The 12,086-nt window shown below is 44.1% G+C and overlaps 1 protein-coding gene across 10 annotated transcripts in view; it reads left to right on the forward strand.

The window, feature by feature from the left end:
* CLIP4 (CAP-Gly domain containing linker protein family member 4) overlaps positions 1–12,086 on the forward strand; it is a 74,936-nt gene that overhangs the window by 57,220 nt on the left and 5,630 nt on the right. For 7 of the 10 annotated variants that reach the window (XM_015414882.1, XM_015414887.1, XM_015414880.1 and 4 more), the window contains exons 10-13: positions 576–662; positions 3,092–3,235; positions 6,435–6,569; positions 9,377–9,500. In XM_015414882.1, coding sequence (XP_015270368.1) covers positions 576–662; positions 3,092–3,235; positions 6,435–6,569; positions 9,377–9,500 — 490 coding nt within the window. The remainder of the gene's footprint in view (positions 1–575; positions 663–3,091; positions 3,236–6,434; positions 6,570–9,376; positions 9,501–12,086) is intronic. The other 3 variants (XM_015414888.1, XM_015414889.1, XM_015414890.1) reach the window with 3 other exon arrangements.

The raw sequence follows: 12,086 nt of genomic DNA on the forward strand, positions 1-12,086 counted from the left end.
TTGGTTTGTTTGCAAGTCATATTACCTATTTTAGTCAGGTTTGTCTATTCGGATGGGGCAGCACTCCTCTAAAGGAGCAGGTTCACATCTGAGGATATGCCTAGATCCAACGTTGACTGTGGAGGCTCACGTGGCCTCCATGGCAGGCGGTGCCTTTTGCCAGATTTGGCTGGCCTGGCAGCTGGGCAACCAGCGTTTCATCCCCTGGCCACCTCTGAATTAGATTACTGTTTGTAATGCACCCTACATGAGGCTGCCCTTAAAGACTTCCTGGAAACTTCAACTGGTTTGAAATGCGGCAGCTAGGATTTTGATGGGTGCTTTCCATATTTCATCAGTGTTGATTTACTGGCTTCTGGGCACAATTCAGGGTGCTAGTTTTAACATTTCAAAGCCCTAAATGGTCTAAGACCAGGATAACTGATGGAAGCTGTACTTCCATGTAATCTTTCTATTCCAGATGCAATCTTAAACAGATTCATTCAAAATCCCATTGGTCCCATAACATTTCCCCCCCTAGATGAAACATTTAATACTAAACTGTAGTGACTCAATTCATTTGTTTGGGATGACAGGCTTATCTACAGTGAAAAAGGAGACTGCTACAGAATCCACGTTTTTGGAGAGTGAAGAAGGAATGAAAAGTCCAACGGGTAAAGAAGGTAATGTGCTCTTGAGAAGTTATGAGCTGCTGTACTTGTCATGAGCAAGGGACATGCCTCAAAAACTCTTTCAAAACAGGTATAGAATTATTGAAAGATAGTTTGAGTCTATGTCCTGAATCCAAAAAGCCCTATTTTGCTTCATTGCTTACTGACATTTACCTAATATTAGGTTTACCTAATACTAGGTTTTATCTAATATTAAAGAAGTGAGCCAATAACAGTAATTAAGAACATAAGAAGAGCCCTGCTGGATTAGATCAATGGTCCATCTATTCCAGCATTCTGTCTCACACAGTGGCCAACCAGTTCCTCTGGCGGGCCAGCTACAGGGCATAGAGGCAGAGGCCTTCCCCTGATGTTGCCTCCTGGCTCTGGGATTCAGAGGTTTAATGCCTCTGTATGTGGAAGTTCCCCTCAATCACCATTGCTAGTAGCCACTATACTTATCTAGGGGGTGCTTCCCAGTCACTCAAATGGTTGTGTTTATTGACTCTCTGACTACACTGAAACAAGTGACGGCAATTATGTAATCAGCAATAAGGCTTAAACATTGAAAAGACTGGTGGTTTTCGCATTGCTTGAGACATTGGTCAGAGACTGAAGCTATAATCCTGTACACACTTGCTGGAAGTAAGCCACGCCGAGCAAGGTGGGATTTAGTTCCGAGTAAACATGTAATGCACTACTCTTTGTGGCATGTAGTTGTGTGAAGCACATTTTTAGGCGGGATTTAGTTCCGAGTAAACATGTAATGTACTACTCTTTGTGGCATGTGAAGCACATTTTTAGACACTGCACTTTGTGTCTGCTACCCTTGCATGATTAAAATTTAACACATGCAACTGCCTTAAAGCTCTTACCATTTCTAACAGCAGATAAATTAGTATTGTCTTCCACCTGAGGAATGAGAATGAGAGATTCAGTAAGGGTCAGAATCTTGCCACACAGATGCCACACAAAGTGATGATTCTCAAAAATGTTTTTGTTGTTGCTGCGACTGCGAGGTCAGCATAGTGACAAAGGGGTTTACGCAGAGTAGGTTGTCCCATATTCTACCTGGCCCAGACCCCCATGTCGGCTGTTCCCCTCCATGTTCTCAGAGGGGCTTTTGGTGTTTTAAATTTGCAATTAACTAATCACTATAGAATTTTAATGCCCTAGCAATTTTGTCAGTTACCATTAAAAAAACAACATTCTGAAGAGGCTGGTGGAGGGGGATAGCCAGTGCGGAGCACTTGGGCAGAAGAAGAGATGTCAACATGGGCAGGACCAGGAAAGATATGGAGGTCCCGGTCACATGGAAGGTTTTGGCCTGGGAGAGGGACGGATCGGGGGCGCAGCAAACGGGTGCGATCTCACCGCAACATCTGGGAAGTGGCACGCACCGGTCCCTGATCCATCCCTAAAGCCGGAAAACCCGCTGCAAAAAAGAACCACCTACAGAGGAGGACTTACCTGGAACGCCACATCAAGCGCGGCTGTGGGATCGCCGGCACGCCCGTCATCCGGAGCAATCCAGGCTCCCGGCCGGACTGCGCATGTGCACACATGCGCAGTTTCCCCCCCCCCCCCGGTGTGGCAGGGGCCGGAGTTTCCTGTCTACACCCTGGCTTTGGTGCAGTTTCCCCAAAAATATTATAATAAAGCAGGAAAGATTGCAGAAGAGTTGAGGGAAAGCCATAAGATGCATGAAGGCACTATGATGGAAGTGTGTGTGGGGAGGAACTGCGCGGCAGCTCAGGGGATCTATGTGATCCCGCCGCCGCGTGTCTCTTTTGGTGCGGCTTTCAAAAGCCGCACTTTGCCCGTGCTCCCCTCCCGTGGGGGGGGGGTTCTTGCTCTCTGCTCACATTTAAGCTGGATCAAACACCTGGTATGGAAGCAACTATACCATTTGATATTGGATAGAACAGGCCAAAAGAAGAAAATAAAAAGAGAAGGAAGCTAGAGATAAATCTTACTGGCAGCTTGAACATCAAGATTTCACAAATTGAAATGAAAGTGATTTACTTCCCAATCTTATTTTATAGACAGGATTTTAATATTAATATGGTCGGTAATGGCATGCAGTAGGCACTAATCCACACACTTCATAATTCACCCACAAAATGTCACTTCCCCCTGTTTCTCATAAAGATTTAATAGACTGACTATCCAAAGCAAAGGGCTGATGTCTTTTATTGCTCAAAGATGCATTATTTTTACAATTATGCTCTACTGCTTATGAGTATTACACAATATTAAACTAGGCTTGAAAGACTAAGTGGAGTCCATCATGGGGTGTTAGCTTTGTAGAGGTGGCTTCTTCTTCTTTCATTCGGGTGAGTGAATATTTTTTAAAGATGATGACACTTCCTGTTTTGCAAGTACCTTTTCTTCGTCTTGTGTGCCTTGCATCTGAATAACTCAGGCTTAATTTTTGTCAGCAGCTTCTCTTGGATCCAGCAGTTCTTCATCTTCTACTACCTCTTTGGACGGCAAGCAGAATTGTCCCAAGAAATGGAATTCGACAATTAATAGTAGGAAAGAAGACTTTAAAGCCCGTTCCGTTGCGTCTAAAGTCAGCACTAGTATGTATTTCTTTAGTTGTTTTTTAAAATACTATTGCAACAGGGGATGAAAGGGGAAGAATGCCTTTTAGGACCAAACTACACATGCAAGGTAAGTTGGATGTGGTCAAAAATGAGATGGCAAGAAGAAGAAGGGGACGGCAAAGGATGAGATGGTTAGACAGTGTTATCGATGCAACGAACATGAAATTGAACAAACTCTGGAGGATGGTGGAGGACAAGGAGGGCCTGGCGTGGTGTGGTCCATGGGGTCGCGAAGTGTCGGACTCGACTGTGCGACTAAACAACAAAAACACATAATTGAAGATTCTGTTACGTGTATTTTGGCTTCTGCAAAAAGCAGCCACAGCCTGACCCCATATGGAATTGGAGCTGCTGTGCTGAAAATGGAGGGTTTAACTCCACCTATCCTGATGCCCTGATCAGAAATGGCTTTCTCTGGCTGCTTTTTATCTCTGTCTCTCTCTTCTATTTATCTATTGAGAGAAAATACAAACACCAAACAAGTACCAATAAAGTCTCTTCCTCTTGTCCCAGGGCTTACGGCAGCTCTGAGGAGAGGGACATTTCCACTTGTGGAAACAACATGAGCTTTAAAGTCTGTTCCACAGCACCATGACATTGATTCATGTTGGAGATCCACTCTGGCAGCCCTTTGTAGCACAAGTGCATGTGTTGTGATCTAGTCAAAGAGCCCCAGCATCTGGTGTGGTTTGGCCTTTAGTGCTCAAAGTAACTCTAGGTCTTGGTTTGCAGAATGCAGTTGTTAAAGCTTCAGACAAGATAGTTACAGAGTTTCAAGATGAGTTTTCCTCCCCAGGGGTTGTAGGGTTATGCAAGGCTGATCTAAAAATTAGCAATCAATATACCCAGTTTTCAGCATTGCCAGATCTGTGGAAAACCCAGAAATTGGAGCCATGAACACATGACAGATCTTTCCACAAACCTGAAAAAGCCACAGGTTTGCACAGAAATCTGAAATCTAAATACAAAAAATACATCGGAGCTTAGCCTCCCTCCATAACGGAAGCAATGCCTGTAGCTTTAAGAAACAAATACCCTCTTAGTTGCCATTGCCTAAGCAACCACAACAGCCTTGCCAGCCTTTAAGCCTGGTTTCTGTAAGAAAAAGGCAGGGGGCAGGGACCTTTCCAGGGGTGTTTCGGCTTTTGAGGGAGGACTCATTGGAGCAGACCAGCAATCACTGAGTGACTTGCTGCCACTCCACTTGCATGACTTACCCATGCCCAGCTACTTGCTACTGTTCAAAAGCAGCTGTCCCATAAAAGCCAGTGTGGTATATTACCTATGAGTTTTATACTAGGGTCTCTAATCTGGGAGAACCAGGTTTGATTCCCCACTCCTCCACATGTTGCTGCTGGTGTGACCTTGGGTCAGTCACAAGTTCTCTCAGAGTTGTTCTCTTAAGAGCAGTTCTCTCACTCTCTCAGCCCCACCTACCTCACAGGGTGTCTGTTGTGGGGAGAGGAAGGGAAAGGGGATTGTAAGCCACTCTGAGACTCCTTCAGGTAGTGAAGGGCAGGGTATAAATCCAATATCATCTTCTTCTTCACTGCCCCAGTTAGATGTCTTTGGTTTTCTAATATCTCCATATGACATTTTAGCCTTTTTAATTTAGTTCCATTACATGGGAAGAGTATCAGAGGTAGTTCTGAGTGAGCCATGTGTTCTTCACTCACACGTCCGTTCTCATATACTTGCAGTCAGAGTAGGCAAACTGCCTTTCACTTTTTCTTGATAGTATATACAATGTACCTAGATACAGGAATTAGGGCTGCAAGCATGAGGGCTGGCAACTAGCAGGAGAATTACCTCCCAAAATAGGTCCTTACTGACAGTGTAATGATGTTGCTGGCGATGTACTGCCATTAGTCAAAACTCTGTGGGTTAAGCCAGGGGTCCCCAAACATTTTGAGCGTGTGGGCACATTTGGAATTCTGATGTAGCACCGTGGGTGCAGCCACAAAATGGCTGCCACAAAATGCCTGGTGCAGGAGGTGGAGCCAGCCACAAAATGGCTGTGCAGTTTACCTTTGGTCACACAGTTGTGCTGTAGTGGCAGCTGCTGCCAAAGCAATGTTTTTTAAAAAATGTGCACAGCCAATCAAATCTCCAGTGGTCAGTCAGAAGCCTTGCTGGGCAGAAGCCTCATTTAGCCCTATTCACTTTCTAAAAACACTTGGTGGGCGCCAAGAAAGGTGTTGGTAGCCTGTTGGGGGACCCTTGGTTTAAGCATAGAGTTTCGACTAAGTACTGGAGTGTTGCTGGCAACGAACTGACATTGCACTGGAATGAGCAGTGGCAGGAAGGGCTCTCTGTGGGCTGGAGTTCTCCTGCCCCCAGTGGACATAAGGCAATCCCAACGAGTGGGGCTGCTGTGGAAACACATAATTTTGGTTAGCCTTACAGTCCTCTCTCCATGGTTGAGCTCAAGACAAATCAGTTCTTCTGGTTTGCAACAGAAGTTGGTTTACACGCAGCATTGATTGTCTGGCACCTGTGATATTGCCAAGAACCTTGCCTTTTCCTCTAAATCTCCAGAGGTGTTTTTCAACTTTAAAACAGCTAAACTGTATTGTATCGCTTTGGGCACGGAACACAGAGTTTTTCTCCATTTCTATCCGTTCCTACAAGTCCCCTTCAACCCCTAGAAACGTTCCCAGGCTCATGGGACCCATATGGAGAAGCAGCCATCTAGGTGTGAAGTGGTGGAAGGAGGGGTAATGCCTGTCCTGAACTGCATCAGTGTGTACCCACCCTTATGGTTTCTAAATTACTGCTCCTTTGTATTATGGCAACATAGCTTGGGACAAAATAAGTAAACACCTCTTCATCAGAAATGACGTGCAAGTCATATAAGTCCTTTTGTTTTGACTACTGTTTCTTGTATGTAATGAGCTGCTGCAGTTTAGGTGCTGGTTTTCTCAACACAGTTTCTAAAACTTTTTGGATACAGATGCCTCTAACAGACCTTGATTTCAGATACGTGGTGCATATTAACTGTGTGAAGTTTCTAAGAGTACACATGCATATTTGATTAGTCATCCAAAAGGCTGTGTTCCATTCTCTTAAGGCACCATTTACCATCATAGCTTTATAGAAATAATAAGTAATTGCATCTCTATCATTTGATGTTTTTCAAATTCTCTCTCTTTGTCCACATTATTTCTTTGAACAGGAGGTAACAGTACCTTTCCATCTGCAAGAAGGAATCCTTTTGATGAGGGAGAAATTCAGATCGGAGACAGAGTGCTGGTAGTAGGGCAGAGGACTGGAATAGTTAGATTCTATGGGACAACAAAGTTTGCACCAGGTGATTGTATTTCTGAGCACCTTTCTTCCAGCAGTGTTGTGATGTCCTGCAGAGCCCATCCAAGTCAGCTGGTATTTCTGACTCCAGTTATATCCAGTGGACATTCCATCGTTTCCCATTGTTGCCAATGGGCAATCCTGTCATTTGTTTTTTAGTACATCCCCCAATGTCAAACCAAAGAATCCAACACAATCGACATTGAGCAAAGAACACAATGTTGCAAGACCAGCTGAATTTCAAACCACGGAATCCAAGCCAAACCAACCTGGCAATCCGATACCAAGCCCTGGCAAGAAGACATTGACACAGACACACAGTAAAATTAAAGGGGAAAAGTCACGGGAGCCTTAAAATGCTGGTCCCCACTATTCTCAGTTATTCCCAAATATTTTTGGAATTTTTCGGGACCCTTTTACCAGTATCTCGGAAAATCCCAATTACCATATGGACATCTGAATATATCCAGAAAATACTGATAAGGTATTTTTGGGATATTTATTCAGACTGGAAATAACCGAACGCACATCCCTAGAATATACTACAGGCCGTGCTGACTGCAGAAGCAGAGCAATGTTTGTGGCTGATAAAATATTTTGCCTAATCCAATTGGACAGAGGGTTATGAATCCCCTGTGAAACCATGAGGCCACTGATGCACCAGAAATCGTTGAAATTCTGGCCTGCTAATTTATTCCGTTTTTACATGAAACTTTGAACTAATAATTTTTTAAAAGGTGATGCTATCAAACATTAAAATGTTTATTGCTGCTTGTGGCTCATATTTTACTGGCTCATATTAAGGGGCATCAAATGCCAGCTAGTATTAACAGGTAGTGAATTTGTTTTGCATGTCTTTTGCCAGTATGCTAACAAGAGGCCTGAGAGTCCAGAAGACAGTGTGAGGGTGGAGTGTATGACCTGACCATATCACTTTATTATTAACATATGAAATTGCTGACCATGGGTCTGTATCACTGGTAGTATCTTCTTGGATAGCAAAGTGTCTGGAGCTTTAGTAGGGGTCTTCCCAGGCTTACTACTGCAGGTCATTTTAGAACGGAGGGAAGCAGAATGATGTAAGCTGCTTTGGGTCTCCACGGAGGAGATAAGTAGGGCACAAATAAAATAAATGCATAAATAAATAAATTGAAGATGACGGGGATTCAACCTGGGACCTTATGCATGGCAAGGATGTGCTCTATCACTAAGCTGTGATCCCTCTTAGAACTTGTAGTGCTGGACTGGTAAAATATCTCCATTTTGAAAAACCAACAGGATAAATGATTAACCACTTCCAGCTGCAGCTCCAAGTTCACTTTGCTGCACTCACATTTTCGTGTATACCTGGCCACGTGAACAGACCACAGGAAGGAAGAATCTCAGTGCTGTTAAACGTAATTAGCGAGGGGGCAAAAAGAAGCACAAATGAACTGTGCTTCCTGTTTTTGACATTTGCTTGCAGTGTCTGAAGTAACTTCCAGTCAACAAAGTGTTCAGCATCAACAGTTGTTTGCCCCTCTAACAGCAGAGCACATTTAGTGTGTATCGAGGGAGTTTGAGACCTGCTGCAATTTTGTCTTTCAGCCACTTCTCTACCTCTTTGCTCTCCTGCTATCCCCATGTATCTTTTTTTTAAAAAAAATTCAGAAGGTGTCTTGGTTGCTCACTGAGGTTCAAACTGTAATGGGGAGGAAATGCAGGTCATGATTCCTCTAACACCAGCATTTGTCATTGGGACTTCTTTCTGTGGCTCTTAAGATAACTGGGAATGGGTGTTGAGTTTCTTTTGGATTGCCTGACGGTGCTTCCACTTCAAGTACAGTGCTTTTGCTGTAAAAGTTGGGGGGGGGGATTCATCCTGAAAAAAAACTCTTAATGTGTTCTTTGACATGACGGAAAATTTGCTTCTTTGCCAAAAACGTTTCCATGGTAGCATCTCACGTTAGATGACAGCTTTCAAACAGAGCAAGAAATAGCATATTCTACCGCATAAGCGTTGTTGCTGATACACTGGCAGAAAATCTGTCTCTGCTGCCTTTGAAGACAGGAAGAAAGGCGCTGTTCCCCAGCCGAGCCTTTGAACCACATGATAGCGTTCTGGCTGCTTTGCCTTGTAATTAGCATTGCCCTTAAAAGTATACCTTGAGCTCCAAATGTCTTGAATTTTAATTCTGAGTCGTATGGAACTGGAGAGCTTTAGTAGTGGTAAAAGGGCATTATGGAATTTCTCTGCTTTCTTCAGAATTAGCAAGTGTGTCACAAATTGTACCATTTAGATTTGTTGCTGTCCGAGGTCTGTCCTGATGGTTGGGGGAGGGGTTGGGGTGAATTGTCTGGCAGCGCTTCATCACACACTGAAAGTCCCTTCTATTTCAAAGGGGAATTGAATGAAAGTAACAAATCATTCAGTTGTAAGTGACCACTTGTGACATTTTGGAGCAGGACTGAAACAGCAATCTTTGGTGTTCTCATAGATTGGCAGTGATCAGAATTAATCTTCATTGATTGGCAGAATACTAGAACTGCTTCCCTTTTTCACTGTCTTAACTAAGAACAGGAATGAGGCTAACTGCTATTTGTATAAATTGGAGCACTTTAAGAAAACACTTGTACATCTTAATGGCTCAGCCTAGTTGAAGCATTTTATTTCTTAATTCCCATTTGTGCTAACGATGCATTTAAATTTCCAAGCACAAATGCAAATGTTCTAGCCTTCAAATAAATAGCTGCAAATAATAGTGGTACTTTGTTTTTAAAAGCTTTTTGTCTACCTGTGACTCTTAAAATGTCCCATTTTGACTGTTTTAGGGTTTTGGTGTGGAATAGAACTGGACAAGCCTCGTGGCAAGAATGATGGTTCAGTTGCAGGTGTGCAATACTTCAGCTGCCTCCCCAGATATGGGGTCTTTGCACCACCCTCCAGAGTGCAGAAGTGAGTGTGGTGTTTAATGATAGCATGACCAAAATGGGTTGTCCTGCATGCACATACCTGGACTGAGAGCCAGTTTGGTGTAGTAGTTAAGTGTGCGGACGCTAATTTGGGAGAACCAGGTTTGATTCCCCACTCCTCCACTTGCAGCTGCTGGATGACCTTGGGCAAGCCGTAGTTTTGTCGAAGCTGTCCTTGAAAGAGCAGTTTTCAAAAGAGCTTTCTCAGCCCCACCTACCTCACAGGGTGTCTGTTGTGAGGAGGGGAAGGGAAAGGAGTTTTTAAGCTGCTCTGAGACTCTTGAGTGAAGGGTGGGGTATAAATCCAATCTCCTCCTCCTTCTTCATCTGTTTCCTATGTGAGGGAAGCTCAGAGAGTGCCACATAATTCAGCTGCCAAGGTTTATATCAGGAGTTCCCAACATTTTTGAGGCTGTGTGGGCACCTTTGGAATTCTGACATAGGGTGGTGCGCGCAATGACAAAATGGCTGCCACAGGAGGCAGCACATACCACAAAATGGCTGCTGCAGGAGGTGGAACTACACACACAGGGGAGAAGGGGGATAATTTACAAAATACTCTGGGAAAGAAGAGTGAGAGAAAATAAGAAGAATAAAACCAACACTGTAGTAGCAGCTGCCACTGTAACATTGTTATTTCCATCTACCCAGCCAGTCAGATCTCCAGTGGCCCTGCTAGTCAAGTGCTCCACCTGGCCCTACCCATTTTCTAAAAACGCTTTCTGTGTGCCAGTAAAGAAGGAGGCTGATGGCATGGTTCCCAGTGTTATCATGTTGGGGACCACTGGTTTAGATAATCATTGTTATGAAACCACCTTGGCAAAAAGGAGTAAATTAGTTTTTGTGCTTATCCTGGCGACGGCGGTGCAACACGTATCACTGTCTCCCGCGGCAGGGATCCTGTGAAGACGTGCGGATTCCCCGCCGCGGCTTGGCAGCCCTAGCTTATGTAGAATCCATCAATAAAGGTCAAATGTATTTAGGGCTTGCCTGCTATACGTTGGACAATCTCTGGATTTCTCTTGACCTCTATAAAACTCTTTCCTTAGTACCAATGAAAGCTTAAAAACTTTTCATTCTTTGTGAGTGGAGTAAGAGCTCAACCCGATGTAAGAAAGGCATCCTTATTAGTTCATGTTTATGCCATATTCACATATCAAGATGAAGAACGTGTTACTGGATGTTGAAAGAGGAGCACAGGTGAGGTGAATTGCACCTACTGACTTTCCCAACCTTTCCCCATCACTTCAGGCACTTTTCTTCCAGCCTTGATGCCAAGCTGGGGATAAAAGTCACTATGTTGGTGGATCACATGGATGCGAAGGCACAGGGTTATGTTTCACTTATCTATAACCTCTCTTTTCATGTTAAAATTCCCCTTCTGTCATTTTTATGTGAAAGCAACAAACATGTGAATAAATGGACACAGCTGCCCATCATAGGTTATGTAAAGGGGGGAGGGGGTTATAAAGGTGTCTTTTGATGCCCAGTAATCCAACAGGGAAAAGGCTAAATAAAAAGGCTTCTTTTCCCAGGAACAATGCTTGGCTTCCTGTGGTGCAAAGTATTTATTTTGTGCTTCTTTCACTAGATGTTTGTCGAATTGTGCGGAAATTGACATGTCCCTTGCCCCTCTGGGCATAAACTCTTGGGGTTGCTTGCTTGTGTATGGGGGGGAGCCTGTGTGACGTGGCACTGATCTGTGCAGTGAGTCAGGACATGGACCAGACTTGCTGCAGTCTTTCAGCCTAATCTGCCTGCCTCACAGGAGCGTCTGCCTTGCAGAGGCCATTTCAGGCAGCCTCTGTGTAGCAGTGGTATTGTGGTAACTGGTGGTAGCAGCACAGCATGGGTGAATTGTGATGCCTAGGGGAGAGTCTGCAAAGAGAGTGGGAGTTTGAGATGATTAAAGGAAGAGAACTTGGTGGCTTCACAGAAAGGTCAGCTGGTCAAGTGGATGGAAGGCATAGGAGTGGAATAAACAGAGCAAAGGAGGTTGATAGCAGATGGGAAGGTACCACTAAAAGCAAGCATGAAGGTGTATGAAGAGGGAGGAGGTGGTGGGTTGTCGTGGAGATCCTAGAATTAAGTCTGTTTAAAGCAGCTGATGTGGAGAGGTTTAGAGGGGTGATGTGCTGGTAGCTAGAAGAATGAAATATGATCTTGGCAGATAGAGATGGAAGGAGAAGGGAATGCCAATAAACCAAAAGGCTACATTAGATCACAGTTGGACATGCAGAGAGGAGAGCCAAATTTCCATGAAGTTAATCTTCTGCCCATTGGTGGAGCTGTCTGTTAGATTAGCTCTGTTCAGAGGTCTTCTACTGACTTGCCTGCCTCTCCCTCACATAATTCAGGATTAAATCATTATGTTCATGGTTTATTCTTTAGACTTAATAAATGGAAGAAGCAAGTCGCATAAACAGAACTGCTGGGGGAATCATGTGAGGTGATCTTGAGCACCCCTTCAGAGCCTTAGATGCTGGGGGAGCATCAGGACACACAGATTCCCTGTGCATTCATGTAACTGGTGTGTGTGTGTGTGGAAATTAGAAGACCAACATTGGTC

The sequence above is a fragment of the Gekko japonicus genome, unplaced genomic scaffold, assembly GCF_001447785.1.
Source record: "Gekko japonicus isolate JY-2015 unplaced genomic scaffold, Gekko_japonicus_V1.1 scaffold2476, whole genome shotgun sequence".
Classification (NCBI taxonomy): Eukaryota; Metazoa; Chordata; class Lepidosauria; order Squamata; family Gekkonidae; genus Gekko; species Gekko japonicus.